Below are 23434 nucleotides of genomic sequence, written 5' to 3' on the forward strand. Positions count from 1 at the left end.
ACTGTGACTCCCAGTGAGCTAAATGCTCACTGAAAAGATAATGGAATGTCTTCTGGGTTGGAATGGCCTCTCCATCTTCTGCTTCTCTGACAACACGTTGGGAAATTAAAACGGGAGGAGAGAGAAGAGCAGAATGTGCAAGAGAGCAGAGGCTGGAGGAAGGGGGCCGATAGAGGGAGGAAAGGATGCTAAAGGTGTGTGTATGTGTATATGTCTGTAGTCAGGGTCAGTTCATGGCACTGAGCTCAAGGGCTCTTATCACAGTGAGGGGATTCAAACAGGAGAGGCCAGGAGAGAGTACCCAAACTTAAAGAGTAATTCCTTTTTTTAAATACAGCACATGACCCAACACTGACTTCTGCACTTGTTCCAGAAGTGTTATATAACAATCTTTCTGCAAATTTTTGGGGTATTTCTTAAGGGGCACGAGTCCCTCATATGAGCTATTTGTGCATGTCAGAATCACAGGAACCAGTGTGATAAGCAAAAATTAACTCACAGTCTCCTCTTTGTGGTTATCGCCAAAGTAAGAAATCCTGTAGTTCTCCACGTAGGGGTTGTTCATCTCCCATGATGCCTCTAAGCTCTCGATGGTCTCATCACTCAGCTGAAGGTTTCTCACAGCTTGACGCACCACTGTCGCATCACATCACAAGCAAACGTCACAAGATTTATGCACTGCAGCTTTTACGTATGAATACAACATTGGTGCGGTTAGATTTTCTCCCCACGGGAGTGGTGATGAAACCAACAGTCTGGGTCTGGTAGCCTAAATGCATCAAAATCAGTCTGGGCTACCCATAATAGCTGTCTTTATTTTTAAGACAATATGTGACTTGACTCATTTATAGCCAAAAAAAAAATGATGATTTTCATGGAAGCACTTAAAACCTCAGACTTAATTAGTTTTACTCTTCAGCTCATATCAACACAATCCAGGTGGTGTACGGGTTGCCTCAACTTAATGAAGTTCAAAGTCTCCACAAAGTCAAGCAAACACTCTTCGAAAAAGCACAAAAGATAATCCAAAATGTTATTCATAGGATGGTCCCACTGGAATACCAATGCTTTGCATACATCAAAGAGCAGGGTTAGAGTCCCGCCTCCCCTTAAAATTACAGCAAAATGGGGAATAATTACCAAATCCTGTTATGACTGTGGTAAATGTCTGGCAACTTAAGGGTGCACAGACAACGGTGACCTTTCAAGATCTTCATGCAAGCTGACTATGAGGAGAATAAGCTGCAATCACAACTTAACGGGCCAGACTTTCTGCCTTAACAATGAGTTTTCTTGAAGGAAATCCCACAAATTATGTTGTGGCCCACTGTACGAATGTACATGGATTCAACAATATGTGAAAAAAACTTGCTGAACTGCTCCTGTGTTAGATGGTGTGCTGCGACATGTCTCACCTGTGGTTGTGGTAGCAATCGTTGTTGTCTTGGCCACTGGGGAAATACACATAAATCAGATAATTGGATAGAAACTCGGCAACAACTAGCTGTGTCAATAGTTGAGATAATTAGACAGAAAAAAGAGGTAAAATATTGATGAGAAAATCCATTTTCTTCCAAGATAAATTGTGACAGACAAGTCGATACAACCTCAGTTGTGATCACTGTTTTCTCTGTGACACTTTGGTAAAGATTTATGGAAATTCAGGCCGAGATCTTGAAAGTAGACATTTTGTCCAGAAAAGCCCGCTATTGTGTGAGTTGCCACAATGATTGGAGAGGTTGCTAGTTAAAGAAAGAAACGTACATGTTGTCTCAGTGACAGAGATGGTGTCACTCTCAGATTCATCTTTGAAGACAGCCGTCAACAGGACTTCATACTCCGTCGATGGATTCAGACCAGTCAGGACATATCTGTTATTACTTCCACTTAAGACGACCTACATAAGAGAAACACAGTTCAGATTTCTTTGTCTCGTCAAAATATAAAAGTCAGAATGCTGACTTTCCCCCCCAAAGATATAAAGTAATGACTTAGCTAATTGTTTGTAACATGCATATTATGCACACAGCTAATTTTAATCATTTTCAGCTTGAATCATGAGAACACCTTATAATCCACACAATTACACACACTTGAACAATTAACACGTTATTTCTAAATTTTACTGTTCTAGTTGTTGCATTTCCACTTGACAGCTGCAACTTAACCGTAATCAGTGGGCTGTTATTGTACTGACCTCCTTTGTGTCACCACCTGTGGATGGTGCCCATGAGAGTCTGTAGAGGACGATGTCATTGGCTGAGTGGTCCCAAATGACCAGGAAGCTGTCGGTGCTTACATCAGTGGAGCGCAGGTTCAAAGGGCCAGGAACGGGAGCTAGAGGAGGGATTATGTCTTTAGGATTCACTTTTCTCCTTCTATCTCATATGTAGACATGCATACTGCAAATTTTGGTAAAGCTGCAAGTTCCGTTATAATAGTCAAAATATGTTTTTTTCCCCATTTTCCTGAATTAAAGAGAGCTGGGCTGATATAAGATATGCACAGAATGATGAAACCTTCACTAAATTGTTGCATGCAATACTTGCAGCTATGTGTAAAAGAGAGTCAAACTTTGGTTAAATATTCCAGTTAAAAATTCTGCTAGGGTTTTTATTTATTTAATCTAAATCTTGTTTGCAGGTCACCAAAGGACTAAATATTGACTATTTATTTGCTTCTCTCACAGCATTTTGTTCTTTGTTTTGTTCTTTCATTATTTTTGGTTGACAAAGTGAAATGAGCAAACCACTTTGGGTGGTCTCAATATTATGCTATAAGCTTTTTAATTCCTTTTACGTATATTGTACCAATATTAATAAGTGTAAGAGCACAGTGAGAACATTTAAAAATGTTACTATTTTAAATAATTTACAAAGCGGAGGCAAAATGACAGGCTGACCAAACACCATCATAATTAAAAGCTAGGATCAACAATTTAAGCTTTGCAATAACAGGTCATTTTGGATGATTTTTGCTGTAGCAATCTCAAGAATAACATGAGAAGCTCAGATTATGGAACAATATGCGTTTGATGCCGACATCAAAAGCTTCAAGAGGAAAATCTTCTCTTACTTTAGCACAAATGCCCTCTGTGTTGACAGCCAATACAGTCTTCTAAAATCTTACACTTCAAATAAAAATAAGAAATTTTACAATGACTTATTTGCATTGAAATCCTTAATGTTATCAGAGGACAATCAATAACCAGCATAGCTAAGTGAGCAGACTAATTGAAATACATTTTTTCCGGATGACTCAGGTTTTGCTGTGTAAAAAGATATGTCAAAAAATCAATATCTTTTAGCCAGACAAAAATAGTAAGGGACTGTGAAATGACCTTTTGAAGTGACTGGGCTATTTGGCTGAGGTGTAAATGAGATGGGCAGCCAGCCAACGAGATATAAGGGGCAGCAGAGGTAATAAAATTCAACCCTGGGTGGCATTTAGAAGGAAATGGTGTGCCTTATAAAAGGACTGATGTAATTATTTTCTCGAAAATGAGACAAATTTGTCTTCAGATGAAACACTGATAAGGAAGTAAAACACAGATGATAGTAGAAGACCTCAGAATAACTACACTACACTACACAGCACTTTGGTGCACTCTACTACACTATTGTGCATGGCAACATTATTTTGTTATTCCATGTATAAACAAAAACACAGTCTATTCTTACTGGTCGTGAATCCGTCTGTGAGAGGCTCCGACTGCCCTTCGCTGTACAGAGCAGAGATGGCCACTGAGTACTCCGTCAAAGACATCAAATTGCCGAGGTCATAGGAGTTCACATTTCCAACCATCACCTACACAGCAGACAGACAAGAGAGCACAACTGCACTACAATGCATAAGTACATCGTCTATTGTGTCTGTAATAAGACTATTGATAAAAATAGCTGGTGTCTGACACGCCACGATATAATTCACAAGGAGATTCCACATTGATTTATGTTTAAATTGCTTTTTTATCTTGTGGGTTATTATACATTCAGCTGATAACATTTTATTAAAGTAGATACACAGACACAAAACACACACACACACCTCTTCCATGACTAGCCCGTCTGTCTTGACCCACATGATGCGGTACCCTTTGACTGCTGGGAATGCAGGGTCCCAGCTAATGTGGGCAGATTTGTGAGTGATGTCTGAGAACTGGAGGTTGCTGGGAGGATTCAGCGGCACTAAAAACAAGGAGAAGAAAGCGTTTGTTGTGCTGCCATGTCTTTGTGCTTTGAGGTTCGGGCTCTCCAGCCTGAGTTTTGAACTCTTGTCTGATCTTCAGATCTTCAGGGAGATGTGAATTTAGGATGATGGGTTGATAAATGCTCAGAATGAGGGACTTCAAAAGAAACCAAAGCTGAAAATTGCATGCTGTTCTATCTAAAGTACTCACATGTAGTTTCCTGGCTGGTCATGGGGTCGCTGGCTTCATCTCCATACATGGCATAAACAGTGACAGTGTATTCGGTTTGAGGGTTCAAACCTTGAAGTTCCAGCTGCGTCACAGCATCAGGTAACTTGATCTACAGATAAATAGATTCCATTCATGAAATAAAAAGATGAGGCACAAACAAATGCAGCATTTAAGTGCAATCTGTATCTTTTTGTTTTAACCCTTTCATGCATAGAGGTCACTATAGTGAACAGGGATTCCAAAGCTGTTCTGTTGTATATGAAGTGCCAGTTGATGGCCAGTTAAAATCTTGGCAAAGCTTCTCATAATTCATACATGAAAGGCTTAATACCTCCTTTTCATTCAGTTGTCCATCTTCTATAAGTGGTCCATACAGCAACATGTATCCAGAGGCTCCTTCAACACTGGCCCATGTTGCTTTCATGGTACTGTGAGTCACATCAAGCAACTGGAGACCCGTCACAGAGGGAAGAGCCACTACACTCACACACAAAGACTTCAATCAAAGACCACTTAACCACATACACGTAACTGCACACAAAGTCTGCGATTCATGAATTGTTACTAATGTTGCAACAGGATTCAGTGTTGAACACATATTTGTCTGGTTTAACAAGTGCAGGTCTCATGCCACTATTACATTTTGATCTGTGATACTGCAAACGTACATGTTGTTTCTGATCCTCTCAGAGCTTCGCTCGCCTCGTTTGCATAGACAGCAAACACAGCCAGCTGGTACTCCGTCAGCGAACTGAGATGGCCTAACACCACCGACGTCTCACTACCATCCACAACCGCCTGGGGTAAGAGGAGTACGAGCAGGAAGGGAGAGGGCCGTTAAAGACAGATTGAATAAAAGAGAAATTGGGTGTGTGGATGGATGGAAGAAAAGGAAAATAACAATGGCAGGAAAATATAAAGAGTGTCAGTAAATAGGGGAAGAAGAAAAATGAGACAGGACAATGGAGGAAGATTGAAAGAATGGTAGGAGAGGCAAAAAAAAATATTTTACTGAATGCAATGAAGCACAAGGGTCTAAAGCAAAACTATATTCTTCATTCTGATCTAAACGGATGACAGTTGTGATACAGATTCAGTTTGAGAGGAGCCAGCTGGAAAGGTGTTCTCACATGCTGGTCCAGACCATCTGGTCCCTGAAAGCCCCCTCTAAGCAATAGATTTAATAGTTTCTGTGGTAAAATGTGCTGGAAATATCAAGTAGGGTCGAGATTCAGCTGTCTACAGAGATGCGGAGGGGAGTTGTGAACAAACGGATAAAAGCTAGAAAACTGAATGAATGATGCCTGCAGCATCCCAGACTAAACCTGAGAACAATCCATATGATGCTCAGGTGGCCTCAGGCCCGAGTCTCCCACTGGTGCAGTAAATATAATGGAAAATAGAGTGCATTCAGGCCTAAACACCTCTCCGGCTACACGGGCACATCTTGCGATGACACAAATATTTCTTAGTTTTATGTGGTGATGAATGTGTTTCTATTGGTTGTTTACGCCCTCAGCTTTTCCTCTATAAACTTAAAGGTATTTTGTAGCCTTTGTAAAGAAAAACATAGTCAATACAGCACCTCATGTGGTTCTCCTCCTCGAGCAGCGTAATAAACCACTCTGTATTTTTCCACTTTTCCAGGGGCGGGGCTCCACGAAACCCGAAAGTTTTGCGCCGTCACTTCTGAGGTCACCAGTTCAAGTGGCGCCCCGACAGTTTCTGCTGTGTGTTCTGACACTGCACATAAAAATAAGGATAGAAAGAAACTCATTCTTATGGGGTTGTTATTGTGTTTAAAGCCAGTTTTACTTCACTTCATCTTCAGCCATTCAAAGTCACATCAGCCAGAGGGAAATTAATCAATCTTGACCTCAAATGTTTCTCTGTGGCTTCATTTGGATGCTGCTGTGGAGCAGTTGGCTCTCGAGTGCATAAAGATATTATTCATGCTAAACAGCTTCTCATCCTCCCCACCCTATTGACCCCTTACTCTGCTTTATCTCCTTGTCTTGCTGCACCACTTGTTCACACACTGTTCTGGTCAGTCCCTCCACTATTGAATTCATGACATTGAAATCGGCCACATTATACACGTGGGTATCTTCGGGCGGTGAGGCAATTGACTGCAATTCATTTTCATCAGCATTCTTTACACCTGGAGTGGAAAGAGCAAATATCAGACAGTTAGTTTTGTTGACAGGGGAGTGTTTCAGTGTGTTCACGGTGTTGCAGGTGTTTTTAGACTTACCAATAGCAAACAGCTCAATGCCAGCATTTCGCAGGCTTTCAGCGGGGGGTATGACATCATCCTGAGACTTCCCATCGGTGATGAGGATCCCGATCTTGGGCAACCCCTCCCGTGAGCCAGATTCAGGCTTAAAGCAGTTCTCCAAGATAAAGTTTAAAGCGAGTCCTGGAGACAGGGAAAGAGGAGAAAGTAATGTGTGCAAGGGTAACGGAGGGAGGGAGGTGGTAACGAAGAAGAACAAAATGATTAAAGAGAGAAAATGATCTCAGAAAAGAGAAAAGGGAAAATAAGAACAGGAGCTATATGGTAATAGTGGGAGGGGAGTAAGTCATATGAGGGTAGCTCTTTCCGCACCTGTGAGAGTGTTTCCACCTTTGTAAGGCAGGTTCCTGACAGCATCAATGACAGCATCTTTAGTGGAATAGGCATTTAGATGCCACTCAATCCTGGGATCACCACTGTACTGGGCTAGACCTACAAACCCACAAACACATGAAAAATTCATATACGTGTATTAAGGAAACTCAATTTACACAAACATTAGGAGGGCATACAGCTTCCAAGGCTCACCCATCTGTCCACGATGGAAAGTAGCAGCAGATACCCACCTATCCTTGTTTTATCAATGCCGACATCGAAGGCATCTACAAGGTTTTCCAGGAACATGCGGACCAAACGGAAGTTGAGCCGGCCGATGCTCCAGGATCCGTCCACCAAGATCACAATGTCTGCAATGGCCTCAGTGCGGCACACAAACTGATCAACTAAAAAGAAAGAGGAAAACAGAAGCTGATTTCAAAAACCCGAGGCGTGTTGCATAATACATTCTAAATAAAATAAATATTAAATAAAATGATTATCTTTTTTTTCCCTCAGTCAAAATTTAGAATGCACAAACAAACGCCCCCCCAAAAAACACAACTCACTCTTCAGAGTTCAAACTTTCTTTATTATTTAAAACACACGTACAAAAAATGTAGAAAACAATTTTTAGCAAATTACACAATACATGCTTTCAATATAAGCTTCCTATAAAACTAAACAATGTTTAGTTAAATTAGTTGAACTGGAAAGAAACTCCATGCTCATACACACTTTCCCTAGTTAATTTATCAGAATACCATAGCTGTTTATTTCTAAAACTATAAATTTGTCCACGCACTGCTGACAAACCCTAACATCTGTGTCTGAATGCATGAAAAGCATTAGAATAAAAGTCTAAATCAATCATCATTCTTCATTGCTGTCCTCAAATGTATATTCATTTAAAAGGTTAAAAGCCTATCCAGCCAGCTGACGCACTATACATCAACATTAGACTCAGCACTGGTTGTCGTAATAATTGCATTTGACTCTTTGACCGTCACCATGGAAATTCTTCAATACCTGTTCATTTCCTATTAGCTGGTCCAGATAATTGGAATTCTATTGAACTCTGGCCAACACCGTGTCAGCACCAAATTTCAAAATAATGATAAGACTTTAATTTCAAGAAGTGATTTTTCCAGACAGAGCCTTCTGTCAGCCGTCTCTGTCTGTCTGACTGTTTGAACTATCCATCTGCTACAGATGCCAGCCAAAGGAGACTTAAGGGGCTAACAAGGTTGATGAAAACCTGCTGGTGGCGTTTCGGGAGAATTCTACTTCAGGAAGTACAATTTTCACTATTCTACATAAATAAACGAAGTAATGAAGGCCCATAAAGGATGAGGACATCTAAGCTACAAGAGGCTATATCGGGGTTGGTATGAAGATAGAAGAGAGACCATGAGCTCAATACAAAATACCTTTTAACTGGTGTATTTTCATAAATCACAAATAGATGATGATTCTTTCCATTTATTTTAAAAACGTGTGCATAATTTAGGTTTCCCTCTTATTGTAGCAAAGATCTCAATGTTGGCAAAAGCAGCAAATGTCTCGACCATATGATTTATTTCAGAGCTCATTAAAAGTATATATTTTATAAAAATAAATGTTTTAAAATTTGCTAGCATTCATAATATTGTTAGATTGCATTGATTCAGGCAGGGTTGTAGACCTTGGCCGTCCCAAGTAAATTATTAACACTAAATTAGACCACATCGTCCTGTGAATAAATTTTAAAGAAAGTTTGTAACAGCCACATTTAGATGATCAGAGCTGGGATTACTGGCCACAACAGAGAGTGGGGAGAGCTCTCAATGCTGGAACACACCTCATTCCAGCCAGTGGCCCGTGTTTACACAGATTACAGCTTTTGTCCGACTGTTCTGTTCCAGTTTGGGAGTCACATGGCTACAACGTATTCACAGCCTCCACACTTGCAAAACCCCCTTTTATTTTGCCACAATATCAAACATACTATGATATAGTTGTTTATAATTATAAATGGATCTTATAATATATATAATCTAAGAATCTTGCATAACATCTTGTCACTTTCACTAGAAAAAAATCCAAAAATCAAACACCACAGGCAATAATGTCACAGCTACTGTAAATTAGATATACACCCAGAAAGCAGAGTCTAGTCAGGCGAGAAGAGATAGAAAAAGAACACAAGTTCACAGCTGTTGAACCCCTCTCTGCCTCAACACAAGACTACTCAGCCCTTATGCTCCTTCAAGACCCATGTGATATTCTCCATTCTTTGTCCTCATCTTCCCTTTGTGCCTTCTCATCTCATCTAACACCTTGGCCATAGTTATCGGGGGAACAGTGGGGAGCTGTGCGCTCATGTAGGGAGGGATGGTGTGAAAGCAAAGGGGGGAAAAATGACACCCACTGTGTTTGTTGTTTGATCAAATACTGCAGATAAAGACTAGCAACTCTTGTCAGTCTTTGGTTACTCTTTTTTGGCTCTTGCTTTTCTTTTTCTTACTTGCCAAGAGACATACTGGCACGTCTGTAGAAATTTCAGCAACCCACTTCATAATTCACTAAGGACCTCTCTTCCTATCACATACCAGTAAATGTTCTTTTTCTCCTTTAGGCCAAAAGCTCACATGTATATTAATTCTACTCAATATTTTAACTCTAAAAAAAATCTAAAAGACAAACAAGACATTTTTGTTTCACAGCACAGCTTTACTGGATCCGCTCCGCTCTGCTGAAGACAGACCAGTAGGCGAGTCAAACTGAGCCAATGTTAACAATGCAGAACTCAAACAAACAAGCTACTGCTGCCCAAACGTTCATAATGGAGCTGAATCAGCAGATTTGTAACATACTGTATATTTAATGTTTGCAAACGGCTGCTTGAACTACATCTGAACCCTATATTTGCATAGAGAGACTTGATTAGAGGAGGCGCAGTCATCATTAAACCTTTTTAACTAAGCGCATAATTGGGAAAACACAACGCAGAATTGGCCCGCGAGCGCGCGATCGGACAGACCGTCCACCTGGCGTCTGTGACAGAGCAGGCTGCCGTGTTTTACACCCGAGCCCAGTGTGCAGAGCTGTGAGGAAAGAAAAAAAATAAGTGGCTGCGTTACAATTGAATTAACTTGCATGGGAGAGGAAAATGGAGGTAAAATATGGGAGCGCACTGTCAGACGCCACCGTTAACTGGCTGCAACCCAGAGTGTAGACAGACATGGCACAATAGTAACCAACAGAGAGGTGGTAAACCGAAGTGTATGTACAGCATGCCTTTAATCACATGCTGTCAGCTTAAAACTTTCCCAGGACAAGTGTCACAGATTTCATTAGCAGGAGCGCTTTCCTGCTGGCTCACATTTATCACTGGACCATATATAGCGGGAGGATCAGCGGAGTGTGCTGTCACACCAATCTCTTGCTAGTTGGGTTTTATTTCCGCAGCCGCTGTGTCTGTGTTAGAGGCTCTGGTTAATGCTGACCGACATGCAGATTAATGGCACAGCAGCAGTTCCACCATCACCGAGAACCTGTCCCTTATCTTTTTGAAGAGGTATTCACCTCCAAGACAAGACCAGTTGTTAGCACTTGGACCTTTTTTCCCTTTTTAAGTCCAATGCAATTTTATGGTTGATGGCTCGATTAATTTTACAATAGAAAACTCTTTAGTGGATTGATTTAATATGATGCAGGGGGGAGCATGTTTTTACCTTATTATATCATTGCAGGATGAATAACAAGGGGCCATTTTCATACCTGCTGTGATTTGTGAATAATCTAATGTCTGCCCATAGGCAGTTTGATGTTGTCCTATTGTTCAAAATTACTACCTGAAACCGATACAGCCTGATCCTGTCTGTTTTATCTGCTCCTGTGTGGGTGTGTTTGCTGGGAGTTCTGCCAGACCGACTGAAATGCAGATAGTATTGAAAAAGATAGGAATAAATAAAACCCAAAACCACATAATAAAGTTAACATCTGTAAATACAATTAATAGATGATGGGTCTATGAATCGAGTCATTACAACGATCTCATTACTTTTCTTATCACGTATTTTTCACAGAAACCATCACATCTGAGCCACAGACTCTTTTAAAAAAAGGCTTATGGCTTCACAAAATTACTTGCAATTTGAGTGATTGCAATTCACATCCTGTGATAGGTTCAGTGATGATGTCTAATATGTGATCCATTTTAGCTTGTGAGTATTTAGCTTGTGAGTTATTTATTCCAGATGAACTGCTCCATTACTGCTTCAAAATAACCTGAAATATTTAAATTCATCAACTCACACTGATGTCATTCTAGTAGTATTTGTTCAGGTCTGGAGCTGAAAGGTAAAAGGCTCAAAGTTTACTGTCAACTGCTGAGAAACAAACCTGTTTTTGATAAATAAAACCATAGGAACTGCAGAGGGCAAACCCCCCCTTACCTCTATCCAGTCTAAGATTGCTTCTTTACAGGAACACCGCTACAGAAATGTTCCACAAACAATATTTTCTTTGTTTTATTGGCCCATTTATTCAATCAGGACAGACAGGCAGCACATTGATACACCTGTTGTTAGCTCAGTGGCTCTCAGCAGAGCTCCAACTCAGCCAGGCACAAACATTCATATTCATCTCTGAGACCTGCAGGCCTACGTGAGAGTTTGTGTGCCTGATGGTTTGAGTGCATGTGAGTCTGCGCTGCTCTGTGTGTGTGTGTGTGTGTGTGTGTGTGTGTGTGTGTGTGTGTGTGTGTGTGTGTGTGTGTGTGTGTGTAACCGAGAGAGAGAGAGATCTGCTGGGTTTTAAAATGTAAGCCGACAGATCTTATAGACGGTCTGTGTCATTCAACCAGAGACTCTTCTGCCTGTGCTGATCTTTAATCCACTGTCTTGGGTTCTACCAGGTTCTAAGAGTACCGATTCCATATGTATGCAGAGCGTAAAACATGACCTAACACATCCACCACACAGTTCCTCCTTTGCTGTTTAAGCTTTGTCTAATCTCACTTTCTGATTCACACTCACACTCGTTTCTAAGCAGTGTTTATTTTTTTTATAAAGAGTATGAAGAAAAATAATCGCCAACAAACCTGAATAACTGAATAAACGCGAACTAAAAAGTCAGCTACAATGAAGAAGACTTTGACAAAATATGACAAAATGGTAAATGAATCAAAAGGAGAGGGAAATATTGGGGAGGGCTGAATGGAGAAGAGATCCAGACGAAATCATTTCGTGAGGGAAGGGAAGGATCTCTCCGGAAGAAGAGCACCGGATTCAAAACTGGCTTCAACCGAGTCGTTAGAAGCAACTCTACTACGTGGTCCGAGTGCAAAGGGATGTGTCATGAAGAAAGCAGAAATGTCAGCGCAGGCTTTACAACTAAGACGAAGAACGTGACAGCGAGGACAACAGGACGCTCCGTGTGGAGCAAAAATCAGAGGGAAAAACACCAACTGGAAGCAACATCTGCAGCCCCCTCATCCAGAAATACAGCTTTAATGTTTAGAGCAGAGAGATTGGTTGCTGTTCCATATACAGAGGGATTCTAGACTAGCAGTTGCTATTCAACCATAATTGTTGGGTATTTCTAACGAATGGAAATTCTGGATATACATTCTAGTGTACTAAATCCACTATAGATTTAAGTGACTAAATCTCTTGTGATATTTGTGTTAGACTATGACTTAAAGATTTCAAATGACTCAGAATATGAATCAAACTAAAGTGTGTTAGTGTGTTATTCAATAGAATAATATACAATCAGAATTGACAAACTTAACACCGTTTTCAACAGTCAAGCCTTTATCACATCTTAGTATCTTTTAGCACATGTTGCTATGGTAGTACAGGTCAGCTAAATCCAACTGCTGCTGTGACACAATCAGGAAATATTCTCAGTCCAACTTCCTGCTGCTAAACTAGTTATTCCGAGCCCCCGGACAATCCTGGAAAAGCATGCAAAGCTAGAATTTGTCTATGTTACACAAATGATGTCAACCACCGAACCGCATTCTTCTGACCACTGAATGAGCCTTTCTCGAAAATATGGGGATGTGGTTGATTTTACCGTCCTAGACGAGCAGCGCCAACAACAGGGTCAAGGTCTGCTGTGTTTGAGCAACCACAAATACTGGGCTCACAAAGCAGGGAAGATCTGAGACGAAGGCGAGGAGAGGATTCAAAGGAATAGGAAACAAAGCTGATGGGACAAACCACGTGGAAAGAATAAGAGCGTAAAAGCCCAGGGGAAGCCTGTGCACGGAATTAAGTGTGTAATATAAAACAACCCGGATGTGCAGAAAAATAATACAATTCTAATTTAATGACATGGCAATTGGGTGCATATGAAAGTTGTATTCATTTGGGCAACACCTGCAGCGCTGCCCAAATTTGGCAGAGTGTCGTGGAAGTTCTGTTGACGTTCATGAGCAAAAACAGGGTCCAATGGAGAAGCAAAGATGAAGCTGGAGCTAATGATGTGAATTTACCTCTACATTTGAGACACGCAGCCACCGTTGTACAATTAGTCAGCCATGAACCACCTGCTTTACTGTAGTCAAGGGCAAAGAAAGAAGCCAGGCTAGCATTGAGACCACACACACGTGCACACACATTTCATAATTGATCTCAATGGAATAACTCAGCACATGGCTGCGGTCCAAAGCAAAATGTAAAACACAACTTCCAGTGATGGGCGTAAGACAAGACAAATGGAAATTAAACCTGCATTTGTGGAGCACATTTTCTCTGTGCCCTCTTTGTCGCCTCACCCCTCATTGTGGTTTACATTAATGCATCCTCTTATACACTTCTCCCTCACACTACCCTTCCGTTGCCCTTCACGCTGCTCACTGGCTCATATTAAAAATGTGTATTTGCCGCAACATTTCTTTTTCTGGGAGACTTTAATGCAATCTAGGGCACGATATAAATAAAGGGCATTCAATGTTGCATGTCATCATGCAGTATGTTTATTGTGTATTAGATGTGCTTACTGAGCATTATTAAAAATGGAGGGATGGAATTAAACCACCATAATGCTAGCATAAAAACGGATGTTTGTGTTTAAATGGTAATCCTCTGCACAAACAGTGCGATAAGTAAAAGCAAAATAAACGAGCATACGAAGAGATGACTATGAATCACCATAGTGTACACAATGGTAAATACCGTATAAGACATATGCACGGATTGAGCCAAAACTGAAATAATGACAATGCTATTTCAAAAGAGTTTGAAATAAAAGGGTGATTTACCCTCAGCAGATGGAAGGAACGTGTCTTTGCTCTTTGTCATGAGCTGGGAGCGTCAACCGAATCTCATTGGCCTCTAGTTCAACTTTAACATCTGTCCTATGAGTCTGTCTCACTGTGTGTGTGTGTGTGTGTGTGTGTGTGTGTGTGTGTGTGTGTGTGTGTGTGTGTGGAGCACATGTGGGTAGCAGTTCTCCACTCAGATGATGATAGTGTGTAAAAAGGCGATAGTAGATGGAAGAGGAGACTTTTTCCTCCATCCTCGTGCCTTCATTTCCACTTCATTTAATTTACTTTATCAATTTTTGTCGAGTCAACTGTCTAATCAGTCGAGTCGTACTGGCATCCATGTCCAGTTGGTAATAATCAGCATCTTCTCATTCTGGTCTGCACCTTAATACGGTATATTTGTCAAAATTCAAATGGTCATTTTCTAAAGGTGGGGGAGCTGTGGAGAATGTAGCAATAAGCCTGGATTAGCTAGTGAATTGCAGTATCTTCTAACTATAACACACACAATCACACGCACACGCACACACACACACACACACACACACACACACACACACACACACACACACACACACACATCTTCTAATCTATAACTGCAGCTGTCCAAATAGCGGCTTTTACTTTTGAACATTCTATTTACGATGGAAACACAAAAAGATCCTGTAATAATGGATTTGTTCTTGCTTTTGCATTTATTATTCTTGGCTGAAGAATTCTTTATTGACTTTGAAAAGATAAAAACCCAGCAGCAGTGGAGATAAAACAGCAAAGGCGCTGTGTTTTGTTAGGTTTAACCTCAAAATGCTGTTAGATATACAGAAAGAAAATATGAATGAATGACAGGCAAATGCATCTTTTTACTGTAAAGGACAAATATGTTACATGTCAATAGCTTCCATTCATAAGCTTTGCACCGTAACGTGATTACAGCAAATACAGAACAATGCAACAGTGGTTAATTTAATAGGTCTTTGATTCAATCCGAGCCAAATTAAATTCAAGTTACATTTAAACCCTTCACCAACAGAGAACTGTGTCATTGGCTGTGAAGCCTTGGGCAACCGTCTGCAGCTTCCCCGCAACATCACCCGAACCTCTCTGAAACGCTGAGGAAACGTTTTCGGCTAACAGAAGCGTCCCGCGTGTGTGTAGACAGCACATGCAGAGCCAGACGAGACATCGTCTCGCCAAAGTTTAACATTCCTCCGTTGATAAAGGGATACTCGCCCCGGACTGACGTTAACCCCTGGCTTGTGTGGGCTATGTGGGACCCCAGGCAGCCACATTTCTCCAGATCTGCTCTCTAAAACATCTTGTCTCTTTGCTTCAGCTCTGGTCACTGTGAAAATTGCAGGAGACGAACCTCTCAAAATGTCTGTACGGACCGGACTGGTCTCCTACTCCATCGCATCGACATCTGTCGAGCAAACGAGGCGAGCAAACTTCCGAGCCAGACCAACCACGATCTTATCGTACCTTTATTGCATTACTGGGCCTCGCACCCCCGCATCCAGCAAACTTCTGCAGGTCTTCAGAAGCCATCTAAGAAAATCCTTCCCTTAAGGGTTGAAATTAGATTTTAATAACACAACTGAAGGATGAAACATATGCTAACTGAATTTCCTCACAGTGAAGACCCACAGTTGAAATAACTTTAAGTGACACTCTGACATTTCACAGAAGTGAATTCATGAGCTTGAATTGCTTTGCAATGACAATTATTTAAATTTGAAGTCATACTCCGATCTACACTGTACAGTCTTTGTGGGTTTCTTTTTTTTTTGCCTTGTTTGATCATGCGGTTCTATTTATCCTGCCTTTCTCCGCAGACAATGACACAGCAAAAAGAAAAAGTCAGACGGTTCCACTCACTGATTCAAGGAGAAAAGGAATTTGAAACATTTCCCGCAGTGAGCAGCAAAATCTACTGCTCGGATCTGTGAGAATACACTACATTTCTATTCAAACTGAGAGTTTGACCTGGTGCTCTCTGACCAATGCTTTAAATCATAAACTGTTTAAGGATGGACCGAGAACAACACTTGTGTTGTCATCAGTGCTGGAAAGTTCTGCCTAAAACAGCCATCAAAACCTTTTCTGCTATCCCAGAACCAGACCAGTCACTCATTAATAGTCCAAGGCCAGACAGAAATGACCTCTGCTGTGTTTCCAGAAGAAGCACTTTTATAATAAGTGAGAAAAACCTTACAACTTGCTGCAATAACTCTGCTCCATGGCTGAAAATGCTGGTTCTTTGTAAAAAGAACGCGCCTGTCCATACAAAAAGTTCGAGCAAACACGTGTCTAAGCTTCTTGCTTGCATGCTCACCAAAAAGAGCCCTCTGCCAAAAATGGACACACACCGAGACCAGTGTTTGAGCGAGCTGTTCACAAAAAAAAAAAATCTTATAAACACGTTCAGGCATAAATCCCAGCCACTCAATGAACATGCAGTGATGTACATGGTTAGCAATGATAACACACACACACACACACACCCACGAATGGGGATTGCATACAACAACATTGCTCTGTAGCTCTATGGAACACTGGATTTATCGCTATAGAACATAAATACACATACATGCAGGGCAGGATGAGAGGAAGATAAAAGGAGACAGTCACAGGACAGCAATAAAAAGCTACCGTACTACAGCACACAAAGCAGCACACATTGAACACCCATGCTGGCGAATGCACAATCAAGGCAAAAACACAGGATATTATCACAATCTTTAACAGGTAGGGGGCAGAACGCCAAGCAAGGTCACCTCTACAGCCACAAATTAAGGGTGCTCCTGATAACAGCAGACCGAAGGAAATCCAGCGTTTAATCTAAGCACTGACAGGAAGAAGAGGAGGGAGGAAGATGAAGAGCATCAAACACTGGAATGTGTGAGTGTGTGTGTGTGTGGGGGGGGGGGGGGGGGAAGTGCAGTTTATTGTTTCATGTCAGGTCAAACTATCCAGGTGAGGGGTTGATATTTGTCTCTGCAGTTATGAATATCGGAGATAAAATATATTCCAAAGCTTGGCGAGAGGTTGACCACAGAATAAAATAATAATTTAGCGTTCCATAAACAAGCATCTCTAAAGGTCACACAATCTGTAAAGATTAATGCGCCGCCTGAATTAAAATGTTACAATATTGCCACTAAATCGATTTCTGAGAGCTGACGCCTAATCCATAAGAACATCTATGGCAGGTGCCCAACAGAGGAATGTTCTTCACTTCAGAAGAAGGCTGTTTTTGTTTTCTATTCATTTGTCATATCTGATAAAGATGCCTTCCTACATTCTTTATTGTGAATAGCGCAGCCGCTCAGTTTGGACTCTGAACATCTCCAGTGTTACCAGAGACTGGAGACAAAATTAAATTCGCCAATTCACTAGCATCATGCCAACTTATTATGCATTCAAGGATGCAAATGGGCTGTAAATAAGTTTTATAACATGTCTAATTGCTCTCTCTCTCTCTCAATTATGTGTGAGCGTGTGTCCTTTTCCAACACGGCCATTCAGTACTAAACACAAAATGCATTCCAGGGCTCATCTAGCGTGCACAAATATTATATGTGGGTTGTGGCCTATACCAATCAGAGCATAGCATAACTGTGGTGATAACTATATTCAGAAATAATCATTCTGCAAAAAAAACATATATACATAAAAATGCAGGAGATTTGAACTGATACAACCTGTGCGATTGTTTAGGAACTGTAACACTTCAGCAGCTGTGAGACGTTCAGTTTCAGCCTCATGTCTGCAAAATGACAGGTTTCGCTTTTCTGTAATACACACCTGACCTTACACAGCAAGCCACATCACACACAGAAGGGTCTATAGCCAAAGACTCCCCGCAGCAGCGGCATTTATGGCAAAGACATCAACGGCGGGCGGTCTCTCAGTGAACAGACACATATACACGCAAGCCGACAGTGAATGGCGTCTTTTCTTTTCTCGCATTTCACTGCAGGTTGAAATATTGGACATTTAAATGTGAGGACATGAACACTGCCAACCAAAAGAACTTGGTTACGATAGCAAACAGAAAAGCCAGACGGTCATGCTGAGGAATGGAGCTCAGATTAATGGGCGACCGCAGAGGCACAAATGGATAGTGTGGGTCATTCGTCCGCTAATATCACCGTCTCCTTCTGTACGACGCAGTGTCCCTTTTTTCCACAAAGCACCACAGAGGTGATTTGGACATCATTACTTGGGTAAACAGACTGCTGTATTGCTGGAAATCCTTGTGAGTTTGACTCTCAAACTGAAATATTTTGCGGGGGGTTTGACCCAGCAACAATCCAACGGCGACACCAGCACCTGGGCATAATTCTGCCTATGTGAGCATCCTCTTCTGGAAATAGTGTTTGCATGCATTCGTCCTACCTCCAACGATCTCGTTGGCATCCTCAGGAGGTGCAACTGATTCTGCCTGCCTTTGGGGCTCAGTCTTGCCTCCACCTGCATTCTCACCTCCTTCAGCTGCAGAGGGAGATTCATCACAAAAGGAAGAAATTGTTATTTTTGAGTTCTTAAAGAGAATTTGTCCTCTAATAAGGACAATGATTAGATAAGGGTATATCAAGATAAAACCTAGAATGGAGAAATTGATACAAATAAATCAGAAATAGGAGGAAAGATGTATACCTTTATACCTCCCCTGGAGGGGTCTGCTCTGCACAGTGCCGCTGACAGCGCTCACACTGACAATATAGTCCTTAGAGGGGTTGAAGTCTGTTATCAACACCTTCGTGTCAGATTTAGATACTATGATCTCCCTCTGCTGCCCACCTGGAAAACAGAAATGAAGATCAATGGTCAGCCAGCACGATCAGATCCTCACATAAACGAACCATTAGGAGTTTATTTCCACAGAGGAGCCGGTTAATATTTTCCATTCTAACGTCCCACATCATGTTCGGGGTCATAATATATTATTATGTGTGGGATAGTGTAGCACATATAACATAATCAGGAAAAACCCATGAAGAGCGTATCCTAACCCCCTGATTGATAGTGTTGGTGACACTTGTTGGTAAAAGCAGTCGACTCAGTGGAGGAAAATAATTTGCCCCTAAAATGTTCTTTGGTGTGTACCTGTGTGTCATCTCTGTAGCACTAAATCATTAACGGGCCAAAGGGTCACATTATCGCCTTATTTCAACCTTTTGCTGACCCTGCAATCGATACAGCCGTCGATAAAGGTGTCTCGTGTGCTTCCTCAGCTCTCCTGGCCCCCGGCCCCCAGTGAGGTGACTAATGACACCCTCAGTGGAGGGAAGAGCCCACTGGTTAGGACAGCAGGTTAAGGGAGGAAACACAGGCCCGCCCAGAAATAAAGACATTAATGTTGCTATTAATTAAAAACTTAATTTAGTAAGTGCAACAAGTGTTACATCCTATATTGATGGCCATGCACGGTGATGTGAAAGTCGCCTCTTTAGCACTTCCCAGCATTAGCAACAATGACACCACGTGTTGGGACGCTGTTAAATGCAAGGGCAACAAATAATCAGTCCTAACTTTGGAAAGTAAACTCCTTAATCATAAAACTTTGGCCGCTTTATTTGGGAACTTAACTGGGAAGTTTATGAAAGCTGTATCGTACCTTTGAAGTGATTCACGAATATGTTTCCGAGTGCGGTTTGGGCTCGTCGCTGCCCCCTGTCGGTACCTGAGATAATTACACCCACGATAATTAGGTACACGCCTCAGCACGTCGCGATCGCCCCCTGGTGGTTATCGTTACAATCTTGTTTCGCTAGATTGAATTTAAGGCCAAATTAATTAAATTATTTCTAAAAACTCTAATTGCGACCCTGATCAGTGAGTCCTATTAACAGCCAAATGGATGGAATATTATCAAATGTCTTTTTCCTGTCACCATGGCATCTGTCATATAATTCATCAGCTGATACTCAAAGAAAAAGTCCTGAGTCACCTGTTCTGCCCATTATGTTCTTATTATGACTTAGATGGGCAGTACCTCAGAAGAGAGGACAGGTCTTTGTCCTTATGAAACCCATGCAACAAGGACATCTCTGATTGCACTGCTTTAATCGCCATGATCTGACTCTATACTTCTCTGGCAAGTGAGAATTGCACTGAGTCTTTCTTTTTAATTCATTTTTACGGCAGCTGTGAAATAATTTTCTGCTGTGTTCAGCGCTGCTTTAAAACTGAATAAATGCATGCAGGAAGGCTCAGGAACTGATGTGAATGAGAGACTGTGGAGGAAGGTTCGCTGTGATTGCTGAAAAAAGGGGACATCAGTGAGAAGTGGGGTGATTACCGACTTTGTTCCGCACACCAAGAAAGAGACGAGGTCATGCCCTGCGTCTGTGTAATCATCGGTTACTCGTAAAAAAGGGGGAAAAAAGCCGGATGTCAGACATCCATCATACCCACACGACCACCCGGCGATAATGAAGTTAAATGCTGAATGAGCAACTGCTAAGGATGCCCTTGCTTTCGCCCGTCCCTGACTGAACTCTGTCAAGCTGTAGGTCCTGTCATCTCTGCTTCCTATCAGCCCTGCATTTTCAAATCTGCTGACACACTCCAGGAAACACTTTGTCTCTAACTTGGCAGAGTTGAAGGAAGGACTGTGAGACTTCCACAGCTCTGAGGAGCCTCTTCCTCAAATCCTTCAAATTAAAACTGATAAGGACTAAATTGCTGTGCCTTTCTGACAGCCCCTCCCCCCCCCCCAAAAAAAAACATTGCATAATTGAATCCTTCCATCAACATGTTCTACAAGTGTATGTGTTGCTGAATGATCCTACCTGGTACACTGTTGTAGAGGAACAGATAGCTGTCAAAGTCTCCTTTGGGCTCTTTCCAGGAAATAAGGAGTTTGCTTGAGCTCAGCACTTTGAAACGCAGTCTTCTTGGAGCTGGAACTGAAAGCAAAATCAATGCGTCAATTAAAACAAATTTAAATATATTCCAGTATATCTGAGAATGACTACAAATAATTTACATGTGGCTCAAACAAGCAGTTTATTTCCTTCCACCAGTTAATGCAGAATAAAGTGAGTAGCCCTTTTTACTTTTGTCACAGACCTGGCTGAGCAGTAATATCTGTGTGAAGGTGCTTCACAGGAGTTATCAGGTAATTGTGACAGAAATCTCAGCTTTTACTCTTAGCTTTTTGTCAGCTTTGCTTCTGCTTGTGCTGCTGCTTGTGTTTTATGTCTCATTAGTTTCTCGTGTCTTAGCTGCTGCTGACAGAATGAGCGTTATGTTGCTGCTGAGCGTGAACTTTCTGTAAAAAGGGCTAGCGGTTCAACCCTGAACTAGAAAAAGGTTCCAGAAGATGCATGTTAAAGAAAAGAGCACCAGTCAAATTCTCAGACCAGATGCATTTTCATGGAAAAATGATGTGACAAACGGGATCTTCTGATGTGCTTGATCTTACAATGACTCCCGCAGGGAATCCGAAGGGTTTCCAGACTCTGGGTGATGTGGGCAGTGGTCTGTTAAAAATGGTGACAGCAGCCGTGGAAGCTGAGAATTTGACTGGTTCAATCTATATTTTAAAAAGATCAGAGCACTAAGCCAGGCATGAAGAAGTGCAGAACGCTACAAATTCACCTCAGATGAAAACTACAGTCTCTGACACCAACCTGTATGTCACATATCACCATTTCAGTAACTTTAACCAGGTAAAGACTAAATCCCACAGCTCCTTTATTGCATCTACACCCATAAATCTGTCACCTTACCTGTCAGCACTAACTCAGGTGAACATGTCAACCCTAAATTGCCTCCTGTTGGCCAAACAATACTTAAATGCCTGATGACAACAGTGGAAAATTAATGGGCATCAAACAAATCCCTTTCAACTCGAATAAAGCTGCAGAGACTGTTGCCCTCTTCATTGATTTGATGCTGATCCTTGGATTGGAAGTGACGAGATCAATGAGTGTGCTGACAGGTAGCGACTGCATCAGCCTTTATGGAGAAACTACATGGGTGGGGGGGGGGGGGTGAAATGGGTCAGACAAACCTGAGGGGTACTGTGCAGGACTTTCACTGGATGATGAGGACAAACCTCCATCTTTCTCAATGCCAGCAAAAAGAAAAAAGCTCCCATCGGTGGTGACACATCAGAGCGCGGCGTTTACTCTCCACACTTTGTTACCGGATGCTTTTGTTGCAGGACGAAAGCGGGAAGATTCAGCTTGGAGAGAAATTCAGCTTTGTCTTGCATTTGCATTTTTCTGAATATAGTTTTATTGTGTTTATCTCTTTGGGAACAAATAAAGAAACAAAAGTTCAGCATAGTGAGGAGGGACTCGAAGCTTTCTCCAGCAGAACTTGTGATGCTGCTTCACCAAGCGCACCTTTACACAGCTCTCACTTCTTTCCTTAAATAATCACCGCACCACGTATATCACACACTCAAAATGCACAGGATGAAACAGTGTAATTACACCACACAATAAGAGTCTATGAATAATTCAAGTCACTCTCAGAGCTGATCATTACTCCAGCGTCGTTTCTTGTGTGCGTGATAGTGGATGAATGAAGGCGGCGGCTGAAGGGTACTAATAAGTGGGTGAAAATTGCCTCGAATATCGTTGTCTTATAAATGAATGCACACATATAGATCCTCACATGCGCTTGCACCTAGAATTAGAACATGTTGAAACTGAATGAACCAACTCGTGCAAAGGTCTGTAAAACTGAGGACTATCCACAGAGAAAACAGTGATTAATACAAATGGACAGAGTAGCTCCAGTGGCTGTGAATGAGTGTCTCTGATATAAATTACCCTTCACAAACCACTTGTTTACCACTGTAGAGCCATGAACATCGCTCAAAAGCACACTTCTGCTTCTGACTCCGCGTGCCAAGATGCCTCTGTGAAAGGTCATTAGATATGCTCCCTCTGGATCACACGATAAATCGCTTTGCATGAATATTTGCTGCTATAGTCTGCCCCAAGACCCTCAGCGGGAGGTCGCGCATGTGCAGCGTAACAGTATATCACACAGACCAGAGCCATTCATCTGGAAGATTCGCCACAGGAATCAATGAAGCCCCAAACTTCAACGTGCGCGATCCTCCTGCCAGGCGGTAAATGTGATCTGGGCTACTTGGCAGAACTTTGGCAGCTACTCC

The 23434-nt window shown here is 41.7% G+C and overlaps 1 protein-coding gene across 4 annotated transcripts in view; it reads right to left on the reverse strand.

Moving 5' to 3' along the window:
- Nucleotides 1-23434, reverse strand: part of col14a1a (collagen, type XIV, alpha 1a) — a 63871-nt gene that overhangs the window by 34685 nt on the left and 5752 nt on the right. For 2 of the 4 annotated variants that reach the window (XM_029838423.1, XM_029838422.1), the window contains exons 3-20: nt 21090-21206; nt 19913-19978; nt 18952-19095; nt 18691-18786; nt 7283-7438; nt 7029-7148; nt 6675-6839; nt 6417-6581; nt 6006-6163; nt 5089-5218; nt 4752-4897; nt 4400-4529; nt 4048-4187; nt 3681-3807; nt 2198-2337; nt 1765-1897; nt 1416-1451; nt 500-636 (exon numbers count right to left, since the gene is read on the reverse strand). In XM_029838423.1, the coding sequence (XP_029694283.1) occupies nt 500-636; nt 1416-1451; nt 1765-1897; nt 2198-2337; nt 3681-3807; nt 4048-4187; nt 4400-4529; nt 4752-4897; nt 5089-5218; nt 6006-6163; nt 6417-6581; nt 6675-6839; nt 7029-7148; nt 7283-7438; nt 18691-18786; nt 18952-19095; nt 19913-19978; nt 21090-21206 (2306 nt within the window). The remainder of the gene's footprint in view (nt 1-499; nt 637-1415; nt 1452-1764; nt 1898-2197; nt 2338-3680; nt 3808-4047; nt 4188-4399; nt 4530-4751; nt 4898-5088; nt 5219-6005; nt 6164-6416; nt 6582-6674; nt 6840-7028; nt 7149-7282; nt 7439-18690; nt 18787-18951; nt 19096-19912; nt 19979-21089; nt 21207-23434) is intronic. The other 2 variants (XM_011605509.2, XM_011605511.2) reach the window with 2 other exon arrangements.

This window comes from Takifugu rubripes, chromosome 7, assembly GCF_901000725.2.
Source record: "Takifugu rubripes chromosome 7, fTakRub1.2, whole genome shotgun sequence".
Lineage (NCBI taxonomy): Eukaryota > Metazoa > Chordata > Actinopteri > Tetraodontiformes > Tetraodontidae > Takifugu > Takifugu rubripes.